Here is a 24,225-nt window from a genome sequence, read left to right as displayed (position 1 = left end):
GGTGAGATGGGGCCTCACAAGCGACCACCATCCACGGAAGACGAGCTCCTTGAGGCCAAACTTTTCGCTCAGTGTCCCCGTGCCTTCACGGTCTCTATACACCTCAGCAACAGTAGAACATTTATGGAAATAAAAAAAGTCGATAAAACGCAAGACATAACCGAACCTCCGAACTACCACCAAAAATATCGACTATAAATTCTGTGCGAGATACAAGTCCAGTCATGGGAGTTATTCCGTCTAACCATATCCCTCTTCCTTGAACTACAGGGTTCGTTTGCGCAGGTTTCGTGGTAGACGTCACAAGGCGGAAGGGCTTCCGCAGTTTCCTGCGAACCGTGGTGCGTTATGCATGCATTTGAGGCGCTCATTTCGCTTCCGTGAAGTCGTCCCCCTCCGCTGGAGATGACAAGACGAGACCTTGACGAGCTCGCGCGCGGATCAAGTACGGCGGCCCGTACAGCGGAGGAAAGGGGCACATACAGTGAGCGCGTGCTGCGATTACGACTCGGACGAGCCAAGCCGGCCTTTCTGTGCGCGCGCTCCCAGGTCGCTTCATTACGCCGTGCTCTACATTAGAATCTCGCGCTCCAACGCCTTAATGAGGGAGCTCGCTGGTGTATACGGATGCTCGCAACTCGCATCCGACGAGCACGATGACGGGAGTGTCCCCGCCACGCTTGAATACGCGCCATGGTTTGTGCGAGGAGGAGCGCATATATCCGGATTTGATATGTGCACTGGTTGTGCGTGCCTCTATTTAAATATGAAGTTCGTTGTTTTTAGTTTGGTACACCTTGCGCCGGAGATACAATCTACAAAATGGCTTTCCCAAGTTTTAACAGGGCAGCGGACTTCTTGTTATAAAATGCAAACAATTTGTAGGGCGTAGAAACGGGCGAGTAACAACCACAACTCTGTGGTCACCCAAGAATGCTGCCTACAGTACACACCCGTTCTGACAAATATTGCTTCATTCGAAGTATTTCACGCCCAGTTAAGCTGCAGTGCAGAAATTGCAAATTTCCCCCGTTTTTACGAAGCACCGGTTATAACAAAGTCATATTTCTGTCCCCCTTTGACCAGGCTTCGTTAAAACGAGGCCAGGCTCACGCCAGCCTGGCCAGCATCGCACTTATGTATAGCCGCTTAACGATTTGTTTGTTTCTGCTCTACCAAGTATTTCCCAACACTAAGTCAGAAGGGAAGGATCACGGGAAATTCAGGCTAACTTACCTCTTAAAGCGCCCATGACAGCACAAAACTTGTTTGCATTCGGTATGCGTTTGGTCAGGCGTACATTAGAGGGACTCTGCAACATTTTCGATAAACGCTTTCTCTCTTTCCTTCGCGTCTGAAACCACTGCGAAAGCTATAGTTATCGCCAGCACGGAGCAGCACGGCGGAATTTTCTCGTCGCAGGAGATACGCCTTCGGTTTCTGCTTTGCTTTTGTGTCTTTATTTTTAAAGTTGCTGTCGAATGTGTTCATTGCTGCAACTGAAGGAAAACCGGCCAACAGCTGTTACGTGGCCTTAATGACGTAATTCGAGCGGTCGAAGAATGTCAATGCCGGGAAAGAGAGAAAATCTTTTGAGCGAGTTTTTTAAAGTTATCTGACGGGCATACAGCTGTAATTTTTGGCTGAGGCACTTTGTGACCCCCTAATCTAAGTACTGGGTGTGTTGGGTGACTACGTTCTGTAAGCATTTAAGATTTTTAAAAAAGTTGAAAAAAGTGGTGCAGAGTCCCTTTAAAGGTCCATAGGTGGTTTAAATTAATCCAAGGACACATTTGAATAGTGAGCGAATCGTCGAGTCATGCGAGATGGAGCCTCACAAGCGACCACCATCCACGGAAGAAGAGCTCCTTGAGAGCAAAATACGCCCAGTGTCCCCGAGCCTAAACTGTCAGTATACACCTCAGCAACAGTAAAAAAAATATCAAAATTATGAAATTTGAAGTCTGACGTTCGTCGTTATATTTTACTGTACGCTGCTTCAATGTGCTGTACCAATGTAACGTCTGACTAGGTGTGTAAATCGCTGCTGCGACTTTTACAACCGAACGCAAAGGTCAGTGCTCGAAGAATTGTTTTGGGGCATCTATCGCCACCGTATTGTTTCGTCTTTGCAAGTATTGCAAACACCAGGAAATCTTGTTAGCGCCAACAATTATTCAACGTTTGTGTAAAACTGCGCAAATATCTTCAAGAGCAAAGCATTTCTGCTCGAACATTCTAAAATATTCATCGCCTTTTTTGGGAAGGGCGGGGGTTCTTGGTTACATGCCACCAGATGAAGTCATAAAACTGTTCTGTTTGGGTGCAAGAAATACTGCCCATTATAACCACAATAACGCAGTAGCAATACTTCGAATTGTCGTGAGTGTCTCTGTGGCCTTCTTTTTCCCTCTATCGTGGCTGAATAATGGTCAGTGATCACTAGGACACTCTTTTGAGTATTTGCCGAGTTTATCGTTCGCAACGCTCCTATTCTGCCCCTGAAGTGTGTAAACGTCAGGTTATGCAAGGGCTCACAAAAGCATTGTAATCAACTACTGGCAGGCAATCGGCACGACGTCAGCGAATTTACGTTCCTGTAACATGACGTTGCTGTCGAGATCGACAAGGCTTGAATAGAATACGGACACCTTCTTCTCCCAAAGATACTCTATTGAGTTTTATTTAATAGTTGACTGACACAAGAGAAATTAACTGCGCCGAAATTTATCACATAGAAATGGAAAAGAAAAAGCTATGCCGGTCATTAAACTTTTAGCACCACTATCACCGTCCATTGAAGGTCAGGCTTGAGACGGATATCTTTTTTTTTCGTTCTTTTACTGCCTTCGTTCGCTATTTCCCCCGTAAATCACTTCATTAATACCGATTCAACGAAAACTTTTTCCACCGACTGTCTGAGCGAAGAACGGTGTAGAAACTGAACGGCGCGCACTCCCCCGAGCGCCGGCGTAAAATTGGCTGGAAATCGAAGTAAGCGTTCAGAAAGCGCCCGCTAAAGACATAAAAAAGCGCGACGGGGGAAAAAAGATGAAACATTAGCGCACGGCATCTTAGCGGCACCTTTGAATGACCAACGTCACCCCTGGCAGCAAAGAAGCGAAATAAGAGAAACAAAGGCGTCAACGACAAAAACGTGCTCCGGACTGAAAAACTGGCGAGAGAGCCGATCGGGGCAGAAGAAGCCTGGACGGAGGAGCAGTCAAGTGATTCCCGTCAACCCCGGGGAATCTCGGAGCCGCCTTCAAATGAACGGAACTCCATAGCCGGGGCCCCAACTCCACCATTTGTTTCAATTTGGCGCCCTTTGCAAGGAGCTGCCCCCCTTTCCTGCCCCGACCCCCGCCCACCCCGAAGTCCTGCCCGGCAGCTTCCCCGAAGCGAGGGACAAATAATCCCGGCGGGAAAGAAGCCCGCACCGCCCGGCCGTTATCTGGCTGCGAGAGGACGATGCGATCGCGATACGGCTTCCGGAACCAGTCTTCGTCTCCGTTGGAAACCTTTGCGGGCCGGGAGCTCGCCAGTCAGTCACCCCTAGCACGCTCATTTCATCGCTTTGCTCGTCGTTGCCGTAGCGTAGCTGTCGTCGTCTGGGCGCGCACAACAGGATCTGCGCGTGAAATTTCACCCGGCATTGAGATTGTTTCCGTCGCTCGCTTTGTTCGACGAGATGCTCCGAGGCCGCAGAGAAGGAGCGCGCAGTTAGCTTTCGCGTGAGCCCTAGGGGACGCGGCGATTTTAAAGACGATAGTCTTTCTTGGGCTACTTAAACACAAAAATTTCGGTATTTCTGTCTGTCTGTCTGTTTGTCTGTCTGTCTGAAAGGATAAATTTATTATAAAAAAATCCTGGAATCAATTATACAACGTAAAACTCAGAAACAATTAAACAAGTTCAGCGCCTGTTGCTACAAAACTAACACAGCCCGAAGGCTGCCAGTTACAGACACTGACAGAAACACACAAACAGCTTCAAATTGATTTATACAAAAGATTAACGTACAAACAATTTTGAGTTGCTTCCCCGCACGGGGCACCTTAGTAATCTTGGTGACGGTATTGGCGACACCGCGGACCCCGAGCCCTCAACATAAGCTGTAACCTACGAGTGGTGATGTGTTTTAAGGTGAAGGGTAGAAACATCAAACGGAGGCCGTCGGAGCCCAGGTAAAGCTCCCGCGGATGGGCTCCCTGTCTGTTTACCAGGCAGGGAGCTCCGGTACCTCTCTCGGTATCAGGGTAACCCGAGCGAAGAAAGTACCCCCGTCCCCTGCTTCTATACTATGCTATATGGTATTTTCTACTCCCCCCCCCCCCCCTCCCCTCAAAACGTGATCGGTTCCTGAAAAGGGGCCGCACCGAAGTTTCTTTTCCTCCTTTTCAATCAATCTCGCTCCCAAAGCCCGATCATTTCTCGCAATTTCTGATCATGGAATCTCTTGATAAGACAAAGCCAATCACTCCCCAGTCCGTGTTTCTAATCTCCAAGTATCTTGAAAGCCTTGTCGGCAAGTCGTACAAGGCTAAGAAACTGAAAACTGGAGAGCTCCTGATTGAGGTAGACAATAAACAGCAGTCCGCTTACAGCAGACCGCAGATCACGCCCCATCGCAGCATTAATAGCTGCCAGGGCGTGATCTCTGATTGTGGTCTTATTAGTGAAATCGTAGCCGATCTGCTCGAGGGCCGTCGTGATCAGGACGTGACGGCAGTGAGGCGAATAACCATACGCCGAAACGACCAGATAATACCAACCAAACACATATTCTCGACGTTTGACCATTCAACACTTCCTGAGTCGGTCAACGCAGGCTTCATGAGACGCCCGGTCCGACCTTACGTGCCGAACCCACGCCGCTGCTTCAAACGTCAGCGGTTTGGGCACGGCACAACCTCTTGTCGAGGTAAATTGACGTGCGCAAAATGTGCACCACAAGATCACCCAACTGACAATTGCAAATCCGAGAACTTCATCTGTGCAAACTGCCAGAGACCGCACGCTGCCTATTCCAGGAGCTGTGAAAAGTTTAAGCAGGAGAAACAGCTCATTGCCTTGGAAGTCAACGAGAACATCACCTTCTCAGAGGTGCGAAAGAGGTTCGCCTCCTTCCCCCTGGGAAGGTACGCCGACGCAGCTCTCCGGGGGGCGGAGCGGCGTCTGGTTTCGGCGGGGACCCAGTACCGAGAGTCGGACTTTGTCCCGCTCCAGCCCCCCCCCCCCCACTGGGTTGCCTCAGGCAACCCAACCCGTCACCACAGCGCTCGCTGAGCCAGCAGCGGCTGTGGTGGCAACAGCCCTGCTTCCTCACCCTCCCTGCTTCCACTGGAGGCCGGGGAAGTGATGGACACCGGGGGTGCCGCATTGGCTCCCACCCCTGCCGAACCGCCCGTGCCACCTGTGGGGCTATCGACACCTTCGGCGGTAGCGGGTCAAAAAACAAAGGGCGCCCGAACGGGAGCCAAGTCCAAGGGGCCTGGTCCATCGGGCACCCCTAGGACATCTGAGGATGAGATGGACGTGGGACCGTTCCTGTTTGCGTCGCAGCAAAAGGAACGGGACCCTGCATCCAAACCTCTAGAGAGGCCGAAAAACCCCCCTCCGAGAGTCCAAGCCCGGAAAGACGATGCATAAACAACACACTCTAGTAGCTCCGAACACTTCATAATGTGAAGAGAAAACATATTCTAATGAAACTGCAGAGGCCTCCTTAAAAATCTTCACGATGTATACGAAATACTGCATGCTAATCAGGCAAGCGTAATGTGTGTTCAGGAAACACATTTGAATTCCAAACACACAAATTTCTTGTATACAGAAAGGACATGGATGGTTGCCCACACTCTTCTGGCGGTGTGGCCATAATCGCCCGGAATTCCTTAGCATGCCACCCTGTCACTTTGAACACTGTCCTTGAGGCTGTAGCAACCCGCACAATAATATTTAATAGGTTGATAACGGTATGCTTCATATACATTCCTCCCGATCTTGCACTTTCGAGCTCTGACTTGGAGGCACTGGTTGACTAGCTGCCCGAACCATACATCCTCACAGGCTACCATAATGCACACAATTCTCTTTAGTGCTCTTCTCGCACGGATGCCCGAGGTCGCCTGATAGAGAAGTTTTTAACATCCTCTGGAGCATGCCTTTTCAAAAAGAAACAGCCTACATAACATAACATAGGACACAACACATACTCATATCTTGACTTGGCTATTGGCTCCGCAGTTATATTTCCTTGTCTTAAGTGGGGCGTGGACACGGATTCATATGGGAGTGACCACTTCCCCACTTCACTAACATATATAGGTAAAGGCCCATGCAGTCCACCTTCCCAAAACAGGTTCAATGAAGCAAGAGCTAACTGGAATACATGTACAGAGACATCAAAACTACACTACAGATCCATAGGACACCTACATGTTGAAGAAGCTAACCAACTCCTCACGGCGCACATCCTCGACGCCGCCGATAAGTCCATTTCCCACGCCTCTCGTGCCCCGCGCAACCAGAGGAGGCCGTGGTGGAATGAGGAATGTAGGCGGGCGCGAGAGGCCCAGAACAAGGCGTGAGGTATCCTTCGTCGGTACCCCACGTCGGGTAACCTTTTATTGTTTAAAAGGGCCAATGCGATGGGAAAACGTGTACGCCAAGAGGCAAAACGAGATAGTTGGCGCTCATTCATAACATCCATAAACTCATACACCAACACTCACAGTCTGGACACGAATACGCAGACTAAAAGGACAACAGACACACAGCCTGACCCTGGTTAGTACAACAGGGGATACACTGGAAGACCAGGCTAACACGCTCACACATTTACAACATGTGAACAGTTCAGCACACTACACTAACATTTTCATGAAATACAAACAATCGGCCGAAAAGAAGTCTCTACTTGATAACGACAAGTCAACCTCCTCTTATAACTGAGTTTTTACTTCATGAGCTTAGGGCCGCTCTGAGCAATCGTAAACCCTCAGCTCCAGGCCCAGATCACATCACATATACAACGATACAGCACCAACACTCAGACACTCTTCTAACACTCCTGCACTTATATAACAGGGCACATTCCAAATTCTTGGAGGGAGGTTATAGTTGTAGCTTTCCTGAAAGAAGGGAAGGACCCTTCCTACCCCGCTAGCTATTGACCCATTGCCCTGACCAGCTGCCTGTGCAAGCTTCTCGAGACGACGATAAACAGGAGGCTCGTGTACTTTCTGGAGTATAATGGTATTATCGAGAACTGCCAGGCAGGCTTCAGGGTGGGGCGACCTACCAACGATCAACTTGTTGCGCTGGAATCCTTCATAAAAGATGCATTTGTACAAAACCAGTTCTGCCTTACGGTATTTTTTTACCTTGAAAAGGTTTACGACACAGCCTGGCGACACGGCATCCTTAGCGACCTCAAGTCCTTTGGTGTGTCAGGTAACATGCTAAACAAACATCCTTTCTAGTTACATGTCCACGAGGACATTTCGTGTTAAGGTTGGGTCATCACTGTCCGGGATACATGTGCAGGAAAATGGTGGGCCTCAAGGCGGAGTTTTAAGCTGCACATTGTTTATAGTTCAGATGAACTCCCTCCGAAAGACACTGCCGCCATCCATTTCCTGTTCCATCTATGTAGACGACGTACAAATATCTCTTAAATCCTGTAAGCTGTCAATTGGCGAGCGTCAAGCACAGCTCGGTGTTAAGAAACTTGCTGGCTCGGCGGACCTTAACGGTTTTAAACTAAACCCGGGAAAAAGTACTTGTGTTATGTTCTCCCGCAAGCGCGGGATTAAGGCGGACCCTCAGATTACCCTTAATCGTGCATCTATTCCTGTAAAAAGGCAGAAAGAAGTGGCACTTTTGCACGCACGAAGACTGCAGCAGGCATGCGCAGGAGTTCGGAACGCTGCGCTTGGACTACCGTGCACGGCTTTGCGTCGCTCTCTTCACGGCGCCAATAAACGCCGAATAACGGCTTTCCCTTTTCGTAACATTGGTGCCGAAAATCCTGGAAGCAAGCCAGCATTGCGGCGAGCCTTCTCCTGACGAGCTGGGTACTCCATTCTTCAGTTACAACCGGCATGGACCGAATCAAGAACAAGCGCGCGTCACGGCGGGCCATGAACACGAAGATCATCAGCGAGGTGGACCAGCTGCTGAAGTCTCAGCAGTTGGGCCTTTCCACCCTTCGTGTCTCACGGGCGTCTTCGAGCGAGCAATACAGCATTGTCCGCACTTAACGCCGAGCTTGAAGCCCACCTGACTGACGAACAAGCAGCGGAAGACTACGCTTCGGTCATGGAATATGACGACGCAGCGACCAGCGCACTGGCTTTCATCACGTAGAGGGGTTGAAGTCATTTTCGACGCTCCAGACTGCACCTCCCTTGGATGACGCCAGCGGTGACCGCATGGCTGCGACGTCTACCAGACAGCCCATACCACCGACTCGTGAGTTTGGAGCACGTCTCCCGAAGCTAGAACTGTTGCGCTTCGACGGAGCTAAAACGCGATGGCAACTCTTTTGGGACATGTTCCGACATTCTATTCACGAGAATCCCCGGCTGTCTAATATTGACCGCTTTCACTACTTGCTTTCGCTTCTTGACGGAGCTGCTGCTGAAGCCCTTGCTGGCCTGCAAATGACAGAGTCGTGCTATCAAGATGCTCTTGATATTTTGAAGAATCGTTGTAGAAATTCCAAAAGTGATAGAGCAGAAGCATTTTGAAAATCTGCGGAAGCTCCGGCCTGTCGACTCAGCCAGCAACGTGCCCGCTTTGAGGAAGCTGTACGACCACATTCAAATGAACCGGCGAGGACTGGAAAGCTTGGGCGTTGGAATTTCTTCTTACGCGGCTATGCTAAATGAAGTGCTTTTAAAGGTGATACCTGGCGAAATTACTGCCGATTACTTCAAACAGCAGAGCCTTGCTGCCAGCACCACTTCCACGAGCAGTCAGACTTCATCTGCCCAGGGCGTAGAACATCTGCTGTTTTTCCTGCGAGTGGACGTCGAGTGCAGGGAAAAAAGCTTCCAGATCAGCAAGCCTCAACGAAGTGAGGAGGCTGAGCGAGGGCCCAAAAAGCAGCAGTCTATTCCGACCGCTGCCGTCCTGCACAACAAGGCAGACTTCGTCTTGCTTCTTCTGCTCCGGCAGCGATCACAGAACGGAAGAATGTCCGAGCGACATCCCTTTGGCCGACAAGCGAACCCGCCTAGCAAGTGACGGCCGATCCTTCAGATGCACGGCCACGGGACATCTCGTACGGAGTTGCCGAAAGAAGGTCCGGTGTGGGTCATGTAAGCGGCGCCATGCTACCACGATGTGCACCACGGACCCCGCTCGGAAACCATCGGAATCGGCTGCAGAAACGCGGCATTCAGCGATGCACGTCAGCATGCGCAAATAAGCCATCCCGCGACTCTCCAGCGACGTCCTACTACCGACGTTCCGGGCCTGGATTATGACTTCGTCGCATTGCTGGTACGTCCGTGGAGCTTTTGATAATGGTAGCCAGCGGACATTCATCAGAGCAGACGTCGCCTGTAAGCTCAAGTTAGCGGAAATTGGCGAAGTCGATCTGGCCATCAGTGCTTTCGGCCGATCTGGAGGTCCCAAGAAGAAGTTAAAAGTCGTCAGAGCGACCCTTCGCAGTCAACATGACAGTACGTCTGCTGAGGTTGAAGCCATCGTTGTGCCTTTCATTTGTGGAGACGTGGCTGAAGCACCGAAGGGCAACACGCTTCTGCAACGCCCCGTCGCCGAGGGGAAGCCACTGGCTGATACCATTGCTTTCCCAGGCATTGAGTTTAAACAAGGAGTTAGCCTTCTCGTTGGCTCGGACCAGATCTGGAAATTCGTGTCGAAATCGAGTGAAGTGCATTGGGGAGAGAAGAATACTGCTTGCTTTGGTTGCTGTCAAGCATGGGATGGACAGCAGTAGCAACTGGTAGCATTAGCAGTAGCATTAAATGGTAGCAACGCTCGTGCATGTATCAATGCACGTGTATCAATCTTGTATTTTGTGTGCAATGTTCGATGCACTTCTTTTTTTTTTTCGTGCTCTTTGTCGTGCTTCCTTTTTTTTATCGTGTTCCTTCTCGCCTTCTTTTCTGGGTATATTTCGAAACCCGCGTAATAAACCAACCAGTTGTTAGACAGCGCCTTGTGTCGTCGTTTCCTTGTCCCGTCTTTTTGCGCTGTTTCGAATTTCAGTATGCCCCACCAACTAGCCCAAACCACCGTTCTAACGCAGTTCATTACGGATAGGCCACACACACGCGACACACTCCCATCTGCTCACTGGATCTCCAAGATCTCTGTGTAGCAGGTGTGGGGAGGGCTTATCCGTACTTCACATCCTCATTATATCCAAACCATTCCACACAACAAGACGCAAGCACTTTCCTCAACTCTACAGACAACACATTCCACTACACCCAGCACTCTTTCTAGCGAATGATTCCATAATTCCTCTACAACGTACCTTTAAGTTTCTGGCCGAAATCGAATTTTTACCCCTCATTTCCTATCACGTGTAGTTTTTTAGACCTAATTTCATCCCACGCACAATCACAAACTGTCCTTCTAGACCAGCCATCTTCATTGTCTTTTACTGATTTTACTTTTGCTTTTGTTTAACGATTTTAGAGTTTACGTCTACATCCTTCATACGTAACTACTGTTTTAGCGCTCTTTCCCCAGTTGGCCTTGCGCCATGAACATCCAACATCATCAATTTTGAGTTGCTTACAACCAAAAGATTAACATGCGAGGGAAACAAGAATACAAAAGCATTCGCTTTAAGAATGCAGCAATATACAGAACAAGACTGGTGTTAATGTCACATCGAGTACTGTAGTGCACTAGCACACAATTCTAACTCCAAAATCAATTGTTACAACTAAAATCCCTAAGGACACAGGTCAGGAAGGCTGTCATGAATAATAACCCTTCTGTTCAAAACCTCAGTAAGCTGGGTAGACCAATGTCGCAGTCTCGCAGAAACTCTTCCTTCCAGAAAGGTCACGAGGTGTTACCTTCCAGAAAGGTCACGAGGTGTTGTCTGAAAAAGGAAAGCAAAGGCCACTGCATAACGTAGCCTGCGATTCTGTGCAACGGCCCCGCAGCGATTACGCCATAGTACATAATCGCCAATTACTACGAATAGTTTGCCTTGGTTAGGGTCAGGGAACTCACTGTTCTCAGTCTGTGACTCGATTCAGCCACCCGGCCAAAGTGAAACAGAAGCTGCGCAATAGTCTTATATACTCACAGCCAAATTCAAACGTCTAAGTCCGGTGTTAATATTCATACTTGTCAACATTGTTGGACAAGAACAAGACATTACGCAAATATAAGGCAGAAAACCAATACATGAGGGATATTTGCAGTGATCTTTTATTAGAAAATTCACGGATGCCCGGTTTTTGCGACAGGAGGAGGGAAAAAACGTTTATTGCTCCCATTGAACGAGAAGAAAGGAGCGCGGGATGGCTCTCGGTCATCCATGGTGGGTGGCGTCCCTAGTCCGGGATGCCATTGCCAGCTGCAGCTCGAATGGCCCTGGTCACCAGGCCACGCTGGTTTTCCAAAACATCGCTTGTCAGCAGGACCTCCCACTGGTCCTGTGTCGGTGCGATGACTTCAGGTAGTTCGGTGACGCCTTTACCATCCCACACCGTGTGGTACAGGGTGTTGTGCATCCCAGAGCAGAAGTTGCAGACGTAGCTGGAGAGCGTGGGGTGTATATTGGATAGCTGTGTGGCGTGCAGAAATGAATTTGCGATAGCAAATGAAATACTACATTAACTGCAGAAAACCGCCGCCTGCTGTTGCCCGCGTTACCTGGTGGCATTAAAAAAAATCAAACGGCAATAGCAACGAAAGGTTCCACTAGATAGGATCCACGTTCCGCTTGAAACGCTCGTGGAATAAGACAACGTAGTTCTGTAAACGTTGTAGTAGGGTGACTCAATTCACGCGCATCTCCCACGTACGGCAGCGCTGGAACCGATGCATCCGACTTGGAGCAGTGGTGCGCGGTAAATTTAAACTGACATGAGCAAACCTCTAGCGTGTTATCTTGCGAGGAATGAGACAGGAGAGGAACAGCCTGAGAGGTGAGCGGGAAAGAGAAGGGAGGCATTTACTTGCCACAGGCACCAGTCAACTATTGCCTTTCGTCTATATTTACAACGAAAGGAGCAGAGAAGCGGCCATTTTTTTCTTGGGCCGCAAAATTCCGCTCTATAGTTGTTGACACACAATTGTACGTGCGATCACAAACGGATTGAATGCGTGAATATGTATTACGCGCACGCAAATTAAACATCCGGCATTGTAAACAAAAATTATTTTTGTACATGTTACCTTTTATCAAGCAGCATCTCTAACTTTGATGACAAGCTACTTGTCGATAATATAATTGTGCGGCAGAGAGCTCGTTCAGAGGAGGGGCTCGCCGCACAAACCGGTGCTATCCGTTTAGGCTCCGTGGAAATGCAACAGCTTGTGCTGCCTCGTTCCCGGCAAGGCCCGGGTGCCTTGAGTTTCACACGATTGCGACGGGGCCGTTTTCGGAGCAGGTCCGCAGAAGGAGCAAAGGCCGGGTCGCGACCCCCTGCCCTCTTGGTAGAGCCGGCAGACTTGTTGCGGGTCCGATGTGATTATAGAAGTTTTGTTTAATTTTCAGAGTCACCTTTCCTGTCTGTATTTGTTGCAGCAAAAATTAACTGCGCTGATCAGTTTAGGCTGCATCGGTTGCGATTTACTTCTTTCCCCTGCATGTTTCTTCCTGTACGCTTTTCTTTGCTTTTATAAAAGCGCATTATGTTCTAAACGCTGTCTAGGGAGGAAATTATATTCGACAAAACAAATATAATCCAGACACCATAAAAGTGAGCGGTTTAAGCCCTGTTACTGTGCGTGATTAATCCCGAACTTTAAAGGGAAAATTAATCTACCATATTTCTCCCCCTCTCCGCCTTCGCAGGCACCGCCGAAGACATCCAGGACGAAGAGCTGCCGCCGTTCTTCGCCGAGGTGATCCCCAACGTGACCGTGCCCCGAGGACGAGACGCCAAGATTCCCTGCGTTATCGACAACCTGGGCTCTTACAGGGTACGATGTGTTTCCTCGACATCACTTCTACTAGGCACAGGGGCGCCTGCACTAATGATTTGTGGAGTCGAAAATACGTCAGTAAAAATGCGATAGGAACACGAACGGTCATGTTATAAAATTTTATTTCAAATGAAGAACAATCCAAACAATGTGCTTTCGTCGCGCAACAAACGCCGAGAATATTGTCAGAGATTCGATCTGAACGTTGAAGCAAAATCAAAAGCCGCAAATATATTTAGCGAACGATCAACTCGCTACGCAACTGGGAATGGTGATTTAAGAAGGAATTTGGCAACCATTAGACCAAGAAACGAACTCCGAAATCTGAAACGCATGCCATAACATTTCACGTAAACAACGCTGCCTCTGCAGCGGGAAGTAATCTTTTCTGGAAGTATCGCCGTTTTATGTAACGGGCGCGATCTACTTGGCGGTTACATCGCGAAATTTCGCTCTTCGACGCTGACGTAAAATGCAACATAACAGGCGCACATTGCGCAATAACTGACCACCTCGCGGTCCCTCTTATACCTTTCCTGTCCCTTTTAGGGCCCGAAATAACTCACTAAGATTTTGAAACGTAACGCGTTTCTGCATTGCGCTAATATAAGCGAGCTGCCGCGTTCGTTCCCGCTGAATGCTTAATCTCTGCTTCGCTTCTATCTTGCTCTTCGCAGTACTGAATCTGAGAGGTAGCAGAGGAGTGTAGATAAAAACAGAGGTAAGCGAGGACAACATTGGCTGCGGCGGAAACAATAGGTTCGCCCCGAGACGCTATACATCACGTCCGCGGAGAGATAAGCGTCGCACACATTCCGCCCTCCGCTCGGATCGTTGACGAGCGCGGGAAATTTATTGCCGTAGCGTCAGCAGCTCAGCAAAAAGTGATGACACGCGTGCGGCGGACAGGACAGGACTGCAGCGTGCTGTTTGACAGTTTTTGGGGCGAGCTTTATCGCTTGACACTGCGGACTCCAGCGCACGTGTAGGTAACTATCTGGGAACATTTGCCTCGACTTAGCACGACGACCATGGACGAGCCGGTGAGACGGGGGAAATGGGGAACGTTGCAGTCGACGCCAACACGACGCGGGACGAAGGCATAAAGATCCGCACACTTACATTGGTATTCGGCTTTGAATGAAAACGCGTGTTCCGACCTGAGGCTTTGTAATACCCTAGTTACACGGCGGAAGTAACCGCAGTTACGTTTAACCGTAGTTACTATAAACTTTAGTCGCGATGATCGCAAACTGCGGTTCCGGCTGTTACACGCGAAATTACAAGTGGGTCGACAACGGTCACTTGGTTGTGAGCGTAACCAAAATTAATTAGCAAACTTTTGACGTCACGATAAAAAACAAAAGAGAAGCAGTGTAGACAAAAGGGAATATCGTTAGGACAGTTGCCTCAGACCCAAACGCGACGCACTCGCGTGCGGCGAGAGAGGGGCTTCCCCAAGAGCTCGCAACCGGCTGTCGGCTCGGTGTTGGGAACTTCAGGCTTAGCATGGCGGCGGATATTTGACCGCCGATATCTCAACATATTGCGAATTACAATACATAGCACAATTTTTTAACCACACTAACATCCCCTTTTCGCATGTGGAAGTTTTTTTCCGTGATCAGATTGATTTCGAAGAGCGGTGACAAGCTGTTGCTGCCGTGGTCTGGGCCGGTTCGAGCCGCTTCCAGTGCCGTGCGGGAAGGAGCGTCAGCGTGTTTGCAGGCACAGTCAACATGCTTGTGCATCGTTTCCGAGTGCTGAAAACGCTTCATGATTCTTTGTTTTATCCGTTTTTTTTTCTGGTGAACGACGCGCGGAATTTACAAATTTAGCATGGCTTTGTCGTAGTTGATGGGGTGGATCAGGAAATGAGCCGTAGCTCACGGGCAGTCACGCTGACTGCGAGAGCAACGCAAAAAAACGCAAGCGCCCCTTGGGGGCAGCAGCTTTGGGGCGCCCGCTATTTGAGGGTCTTCGTCTCCTCCGAGCGCCAGGGGATTTTTTTTTTTTAACGCAGAGCTTTACTATTTTCGTCCAGCGATTTCGTGGAGGATGCGCAAGTGACCTTTTGACCAGAGACACACCCCCGGCGACACACCCCTCGAAGCGCATTGCGTGATTCGCCGGGCCCGCTGTTTGCCCCTGCGGACGCCGACCGCGTTCGCCACCGCCGCTGCGGCCGAGGCAGCCAACCACCCACGCAGCCTCCTATGCATGCGGCGCTGGGTCGTTTCGGACAGCGTGACTCGTCTCGCGCCCGGAGAAGAGGACCGGTGCGTTCCCCACGAATGAACGCCGCATTCGGCCCGGCGAACGCCGCGTTTGACCGGCCTCCTTCTGTGAGCGTTGCACGGAACCGAACGGCTTTGAGACGTGGTGGGCAGTACAGTTAAATCAAAGGTTTAACCAAACGAAACGAAGACTCAACCAGACTAAGCCAAGCTTTCACTTTGAATATCCAAGGTTATCTGAGCTAAGCCGCCGCCATTTTTTTTTTTTTTTTTTGCCTCCGCTGTTGCGCCGCCACTTGCGTTCGAACTGACTTGTGCGATTTTGAACACTGCGGCTGCGGCAACTGCGGTTAGCGTGACCGAACTGAGGTGGCCAAGCTCAGTTTGAGATAACTATGGTCAGCGGGGTCACCGCAGTTTCGTCTGTCGTATAACGCAGAAAACTGCGGTTTCGTCTAACCGCGGTTTACTAAACCGTGGTGAACTGTGCCCGTGTAACTAGAGTATAAGTATTCATCTCTCGCTTTTACAAATATAATTTTATTGGTGTAGTTTTTCTTTCGCTCAGGAGAAAGATGCAATTCTTGAAGAGGTAATGCTGGGATTGCTACTTCAGATGGTTGGTGATTATGTAATGGTTAAGTGCATAGAGATAATATACTGACTCTAGAGGGAAAGCGCGCCGCTGAGCCAATGCATTGGAACCGTACGACACACAGTGGCAGACATGATACAACGATTTGAAGGTTGCCAGCTGAGCTTTTGCTTACTAAAAACGGCGAAAGCGATGGGTTGTAATCTGGCAACGTGCTACTGTGGCGTTTCCGCGTCCGGCTAGCAAAGCATGCCGGGATTAATTGTAACATGGTGGACCGCTGGCCAGGCGGATTTTGTGTAGGCGGCGTCGACAGCATTGCGTAGTTTATCTCCTGTGGGTAGGTAACCGACGTGTTTTCGGTTTAGCGTACGTGTGACTTATATGTACTGAGACTATTTGAGCAAGATGTGGCAACGCTCACACAACAATTGCGCGCAAGCTCGAATGCGACTGATCGCATGCGCGAGGACGCCGAGGAGTCAGCTGATCCGTACTGGGCGCACAGAAAGATGAATCTCCGTATGATCTGCTTGCATTTTTGCGCTGTGCCGCTTTATTTGCCATTCTGTGACATATTGCGAGTCGCTCAATGCTTTTCAAACGCAGTGAAGTAACCTGTGGCTTTAGCTCAATGTAAAACCTTTATTGACACACACACACAAAAAAAACATCGCATGGGCCAACGCTGATATTGCCGGTGAGTTGCGGCGCTTTGAAGCACAGGAACGAAAGAGCGCGGTCGATCGCAGGCCAACGGAGTGGATGAATGCATGCCAAGGGAGTATGCGAAATACAGTCCGCGGCGTGTCCCGTTTTCCTTTCTGTCTGTATTCGTCAAGTTCTAGCTGCTTTCCACCACTTCAAAGGGAAAGCTTGCGGGACTGAAAGCGCGGTATTGAATGGGCAGTAATTTACCTCACAGAGCGCGCGAGGAGAGAACATTGACTTATTTATTTGTTGTGACTGATTAAAAAAGAAACCGCATTTCGTTACCTATTGTTTCGTTCTACCTTCCCGAACGTTTGCGCGAAAGTTCGAAGCACGAAGAGCTGTAAGAAGTTCCATGAATAAAACAACTGGAACCGAACGATTATAAGAGCTCCTTTTATTTCTCTTCCAACGGGAACGATCGCTGGCTGCCACTCCGTAGCCTGTAGTGAACTTGCGGTAGTCAAGGTCAGATGGGAATCGCTGTTCCGGCGTCAGTTCAGGGGCAATAGATAGGGTGCTTAACGTGAAGAAAGAATGACAGCCTCGCAAGCGACCGGGGAGGCACTTGCTCAGCGCGTGCATCCGAGTTGTATAACTTGTATACGTTTTGCACGCACGAAGATCTGAGCCGGAGACTGCACACACACACATACTGCGCAAGTCAGGCGCAAGGGCCTCGCCACTTTCTAGCACACTTAAAAAAAATCGAAACCAAAACTGAACTACGCACTTACTCTTTCTTCGCTAATTAGAGCTTAATTACACTAAACGTTTTTTATTAAGCCGGTTTTAATTACTGAGGCAATAATTTGTAATTATTCTGCTTCAGTTCTTTGTATTAGTTAAATAATTACGGCAGAACTTTTTAGAAGGCTGAATACAATTCATCTGGCAACCATGGGAATTGTATCATGTCAGCGCCCACGATTCGTACGGTCTCGGAGCTCGCTTTACCCCCCTGGTTAAGTGCTAAAACGAATATCCATAATACAAACGAAGGAAGCTCACACTAACGCGTAAAGGCACGTTCACACTAGCGACGAAAGCGAGCGAAAGCGATGAAAGCGACGGAAATTTCTGTCGCTTTCGCCGCCTTTCATCGTTTCCGTCGCGCGACGAAAGCGATCGGTCTCGACCAAATTTTGTCGCCTCCGTCGCGCCGTCGCTTTTGAAGCGGAAGCAGGAGGCGAGACTTCCTGACGTCATATCCTGCCAAAGTACCCGGATGCTGTGTCTCCACAAGCGGCGAAGCTCCCGTGAAGTCTCACTCCGAGCGCGAGACAATAACAAGAAAAGCAAAAAATAGTCGTCGCCCGTCGCTCGATGTCGCGTGCAAGTGTGAACAGCAAGGGTGGCGCTCGCTTTCGCCTTCGTCGCTTTGTCGCGTCGCTTCGTCGCAAGTGTGAACGGGCCTTAAGACTTGCAGGTAGCGAAGCTGTACGCAATCTTCACGATTATCACAAAGGTTGAAGTCCAGGATGTCTACCGATTTGCTTTTTCGCTGCCGAAACGACCTTTACTTCATCATTTTCCCTGTAACTCATTGTTCCTTTGAAGTTACAATCATTGGACATCACCTTGAAGGGGCGTTCGCTATGACGTGTCATTCTCGTTCTGAGCAAATGTTGCCACGATTACGGCGAACGCTGGAGTTTTCTTGCCAACCATGGCCAATCGCCATAAGTGGGTATGCTTAACTTGACAAACTTGCGCCGGGGACGCTGGGTGGTCGCCGCGAGGCACGCACGCACTAGTGCTCGGCATTTTCTTGGCTTTTTTACCTGCCGGGCGGTCGCCGCAATCTTGGCCAATAGCACTAAGTAGATATGATTCGCTTGACGAACGTGCGTAGAGGACTATGGGCGGTCGTCGGGATGCACGCACACACAAGCGCCACGCGCTTTCTTGGTTTTGTTAACTGCCGAACGGTCGCGCGAGGCCCGCGTCCAGCGCACGGCAATTTCTTGGTATTTTTAACTGTGGACACGAAAAATTACGATTTGTTAAAGAACTTCGCTGTTAAAGGAAAATAAATAAGAAAGAATGACTGCAATGATTTGTACGCTGCGTGCCAAGGAATAAAACCTTTAGTCTGCAGTCGGCGCTCTTTTGGTGCCTTCTTTCAAGTATCTACCCATCGCTTGCGCTGTGCACAACCACCAGTGTCGCAACAGAACAAGTTTGCCGCTTCTATTCTTTGTGAGGCAGTTCGAAGAATTTGGGTACTGACAGACTCTGTGTGGCATAACAACGATGTGGAAACAAAGCAAATTGGGCCTGCATGACATAATATCTCCCGGTACGAATTTAATCATGCCCTTGAAATAGGCGAAAATGCAGAAATTTCCACATCGGATCGTTAAAGGAAAGATTTAGCACGATATGGCTTTAGCATTACATATTGTTATATATTTAGCGCGAGGGAGGAGGGTGGGGGGGTTGCAGGACGGCGGGCGGTAACAAGTTTACGATAACAACTAAGCAAAGTAAAATAAAATGGGTCGCGTTTAAACAACAATCTTGTGAAGCGTGCTACTGTGAGTTACTGCCTCAATTTGTCTAAATGAATGTTGAAAGTCGCGAAATGTTGAAAAGTATAGCTAAATTTTCATCGCCGATACTAGGAGCGACAATAGCTTTCAGGTTATTTTAAATGTCAGCTAACAAGGCCCTTAAAACGTTGAAAAATCGCGTCAAGAAACCAGTTGACCATCAGCACTTTTGCGTATTACACTTGTCCTCGTTTATTGCGCTGTAGCTTAAGTTGAATAGCTCACCCAAAAGTTATAGTTATTTATTCTGATGTGTTTATTCTTCTGGAGCTATTTGTTCTGTACAAATTTCTCTTGGAATAGTAAACATGCAACCAAAACTGGACTGAATCGCCCAAATTCAACCATAAACGCTATGCACTATATGCCAATTCCTCAACGGGAAGTTCAGGGAAATGTTTTCACTTGCGGAATATCGCTCATATCATTCACACAATTTTAAAGACGATAGACTTTCTTAAGTTACTTAAACGCAGAAATTTCTGTCTGTCTGTCTGTCTGTCTGTCTGTTACGCGATTCAGCCACCCTGCCGAAAAGAAGAAAATTCTGCGCAATAGTCTTATATACCCACAGCCAAATCTAAACGTCTAAGTCCAGTGTTAGTTTTCATACTTGTCAACATTGTTGAACAAGAACAATACATTACGCGAATGTGAGGCAGAAAACCAATACATGAGTGATTTTTGCAACGTTCCTTTACTAAAAGGTTTACGTATGCTTGATTTTTGCGATAGCAAATGAAATACTACAGCAACGGCAGAAAACTGTCGCATTCTGTTGCCAGCGCTACCTCCTGGCGGCATTTAAGAAATCAAACGGCAATAGCAACGAAACGTTCCACTGGATGGGATCCACGTTCCGCTTGGAACGCTCGTGCAGTAGGGCATCGTGCTTCTATAAATGGTGTAGTAGGGGCCTCAATTCACGTGCGTCTCCACCGTACAGCAGCGCTGGCAACGAGACACCCAACTCGGAGCAGTAGAACGCGGTAAATTTAAATTCACTTGAGCAGACATCTAGCGTGTTACCTTGGGAGGAACGAGACGGGAAAGGAACAGCGTGAGAGGTGAGCGGGAAGGAGGAGGGAGGCCTTTACTTGGCAGGGGCGCCAGTCGACTATCGTCTTTCGGCGACATTTGCGACGAAAGGAGCAGATACGCGGGCATTTTCTTATCGATTTATGTGTGACCTGCTGCCTTAACGATACGACGTGTAACTAGGCAAGTAAACAAGTGCCGAATGACACAAAGGAAAATGAGAACCCATATTTTAGTCCATGATCTTCCGAACTGCGGTGGATTTCGTGACTTCAGCACTTCCCCCGGTCACCACCCACAAGGCTTGGTCCCATTAATCATTCACAAGCTCCACAGAAAACGACGTAGTAACCATTTGTGGCCAAACCTGGCAGGAAGCATCGTATCTTCGACGTGAGGCACATCTGTCGTTGTGTCCGAACTGAGCATTGTCGTCGTCGCAGCGCTGCCGTGATCAATTCCGTGTCCGATCGCATTTCGATCGTACCGCGCCGCCAGCTGTGAGAGGGGCTTACGGCGGCTGCGGGGACGGACCCCGGCCGCAAATGAAACAGTACTCGGGCGCCCCTTCGTGAAATATATAGGCAACTAGAATTTCAATCGAACATAAGGGTAGGCACGACGATGGTCGTTTCGGGTCTTGACGATGGCCAGCTTGCTAGGAGAATAAAACCAGCAGCGGTGCTGTCACTAATGACGTCTCTCTTATGGGTGGCTTGGCCGCGGGCCCCTCGTAGCACCAGTAGTTCACTCGCTGTAACTGCACCGCTGAGTCAGCGCGTGCGGGATTGCACTTCCAGACTCTTGGGAGCTGCTGGACATCGTTTGCGGCAGTGAGCGTTGTTTCGTGTTTCCATCGAAATCCCAGTCGAACTAATTGGTGAACTGTCTTTTCTACGTGGATAATCTTCTGTGACATATCTAGTTTCCTGTCCCCATTTGTGCCCTCACTCACACAATCTCTCTCTTTCTCTCTCTCTCTCTGTCTCTCTATCTCTACCTCTCTAGTATATAGGATGCCTTGAAAGAAAGACAAGTCCTTTTGTTGAAACGTTGGCAGAGGTCTGAGGCCGCTACCTTCTACAAAGTATTCTCTCTACCCCCTTCCTCCCTCCTTTTCTCCCACCCTCCCTTCCTTTCTGGTGCTGCTGCTGCTGCTGATAATGATGATGATTGATAGTGGTATCCCCTTTGTAGCAGAGTGATGACGCGTCATTTTACCAAAAAAACTAAAAAGAAACTAACATACCTATGTTTTACACTCTTCGTTTAATACTAGCGCTGCTCCTAGGACAGGCGCAAAAACTTTATTAGGCACAAAATACTTATTTTTCCTGTTACAGGTGGTAGCTGTCCTGAGCAATATTCCCCTCTCTGCTTTTCGTCCAGCAGCATTCTAATCTTCTTTTCGTCGCCTCGACAGCCTTGAAGTTGACTCCGTCTGTGCTACCCTTAAATCCTAGGGCTTCTGTAAGCCGAATATTTCTCTATAGATTTGGATGGATACCCTCGCATTCTAACACTGTGTGCCGCTTACTTTCCGTTTCTTTTCCGCAGACCACGCATACCCCATAATTTTGGGCATACTTCCCCACAAACCTCTTAGTTCGCAAGCAACCTACTCTTGCCTCAAGAAACAAAACACTGCCTTTGGGATTATCGTAGAAATTTTCCTTTCTGATGACTAATTTCTCAGCCCTGTACATCTCTAACGGAGTTTTAGCTCCCATTTTTTTCCTTTCCATTTATTCGTTTCTATCTGCCTTGCCTATTTTTTGGTTATTTTGGCTGTCTTGAATTCTCCACTGTTGTTTCCGTATTTCATCGCTAGTCTTCTAGTCTGGTTTTGCCACTGCGTGTCCACGCTTTTCATGTATAGGTATACCTAGAAACTTTGGCTGTCCACCTACATTGATTCATTGCTCTCAACCTCCTCTCAAAGTCTGCGCTATTTCTCTCTCTCTCTCTCTCTCTCTCTCTATATATATATATATATATATATATATATATATATATATATATATATATATATATATATATATATATATATATATATATATATATATATATATATATATATATATATATATATATATATATATATAAAATTCAGGGAGCAATAAAACTTGAAAGATGGAAGATGGTAGAGAACACAAAAAGAAACCGCGATTGAAAGAGAGAGAGAGGCTTTCTTCAGGGACAATGGTAGGCTGCCACTCATTATATGAGAATGTCTGCCGAATGCACTCCACCCCATTCTTACCCTTCTAATTATCTCTGCCTCATGGTTGGGATCCGGGCGAATGCCGCGTGCTTAGGCCAAGCTTCCCGTTTCGTGCGCAGCCCGCGTGGATCAAGGTGGAGGACAAGGGCATCCTGAGCATCCACCAGCAGGTGATCAGCCGCAACTACCGCATCTCGCTGAGCACCAGCGACAACCGGCACTTCGTGCTCCACATCCGAAACGTCCAGGAGTCCGACCGCGGCGGATACATGTGCCAGATCAACACGTCGCCCATGATGAGCCAGGTTGGCTACCTCGACGTGCTCGGTGAGTTCGACGCATGCACTAATGGCTCCTCTGTGACGATGTATAACCATTCGTCACACTTTCTCTGCGCGGAATAGGAAAAAAAAGTGAAGCGGCGTACACGTGTTCTTCTTTAGGTCCTACCACCCTTTAGACTTCATTTTACTGGAGGTTGCTGAACCAGGACAAGCGATTTATGTTCGAACAAAAGGAAAAATACAATTCTACATGGGTACTGCTGCTAAGTATAAAAATGCCGACAGCGCCGGAACTCTTCAAGTTTTTTCTTGTCCACAAAATCTCGGCCGCTTGACAAATTTACTACAGTCGAACCTTTTTGTAACAAACCTCTGCTTAACGAATTCCTGGATTTAACAAAGTTTTTCAATTCCCTATTGCTAGACCCACTAAACACATGTATTTGCGACCTTTATGTGACGAAGGCGTTGCGATGGTTAACCTTGATGTAATGAATTCGCTACGCTGATTAGCCATTGTTTCTTGCACTTTTTCTGAAAAATCGGCTGGATAAATGCCCTAATTTAGCGAACTTGGCCCACACCGTGCGTTTCCAGTATCAGTGCGGTGTCTCTTAGGTGCTAGGCCTGTCTGTCGGAGTGTAGTCACGCATCTACACTGCTATATGCAGTGTCGGTTCGTCGGTAATGAGTTCTCCTGTCAGAAAACGAAAAGTCTCGTCTTTTGAAGACAAGCTCGCAATTTTAAATGCCGTCTCCGATGGCGAGAAAAAAGAAGGGCGCATCCCGGAACGTTATCCGTATTGTAGCGAAGTCCAATCAATAATTTTGAGGTCGTCAAAGAGAATCAAGTTCGCGGAAAAGGTCCGTTCAGCATATACTGCGGTCCTTGAAACGGGTTAAGGCACCAAAAAGTGCCAAACGGCAACAGTGATACTTACGTTACGTTTGCGAATATGGGGGTAAGTGAGCTGTCTTCTTTGGAGTACCGTGTAGTGACTAATTTCATTAGAAAGCTGCAGGTGTAAATCACGCAGTTTTCACTGCGAAATAAATCATTTAAGGGGGAGTTCACCACCATTGATGCCTAGCATTTTGGTTTCTTTTCTGCTTCATTAACGCGAGCCTTAACTCGAAACCTGCATATAACGAAAACCTTAGTGTAACAAAAAACTTGCGAACATTTGTCAACTTCCTTATATCCAGGTTTACCTGTAGTCGAAAATGAACTGAAACATTTATAACTCACGGTAATCCCCTCCGCTGTGTAGACGCTGTAATATGCTATAGTAAAAAAATTTGGTAACAACGAAGGTGCACCGGAAACATGCGGCTTGGGCTTTAGGAAGGAAGGAAGGAAGGAATGCCTTTAATGCTGAGGAGAATTCAGCCTGGCAGCGGGCTTGGCTTGCTACTCCACAAGAAC

The 24,225-nt window shown here is 48.4% G+C and overlaps 1 protein-coding gene across 2 annotated transcripts in view; it reads left to right on the top strand.

Annotated features, from left to right (window-relative positions):
- LOC144147403 (lachesin-like) overlaps positions 1–24,225 on the top strand; it is a 164,723-nt gene that overhangs the window by 106,243 nt on the left and 34,255 nt on the right. Inside the window, exons 2-3 of one of the 2 annotated variants that reach the window (XM_077679527.1) lie at positions 13,025–13,152; positions 22,635–22,842. In XM_077679527.1, coding sequence (XP_077535653.1) covers positions 13,025–13,152; positions 22,635–22,842 — 336 coding nt within the window. Of the gene's footprint in view, positions 1–13,024; positions 13,153–14,007; positions 14,199–22,634; positions 22,843–24,225 lie in introns of those variants that run through there. The other variant, XM_077679528.1, reaches the window with a different exon arrangement.

The sequence above is a fragment of the Haemaphysalis longicornis genome, unplaced genomic scaffold (assembly GCF_048455015.1).
Source record: "Haemaphysalis longicornis isolate Haplotype H1 unplaced genomic scaffold, Haemaphysalis longicornis Haplotype H1 scaffold_7, whole genome shotgun sequence".
Classification (NCBI taxonomy): domain Eukaryota; kingdom Metazoa; phylum Arthropoda; class Arachnida; order Ixodida; family Ixodidae; genus Haemaphysalis; species Haemaphysalis longicornis.
Note: the sequence above shows the minus strand (reverse complement) of the source record. Positions and strands in the feature narration are given on the sequence as shown.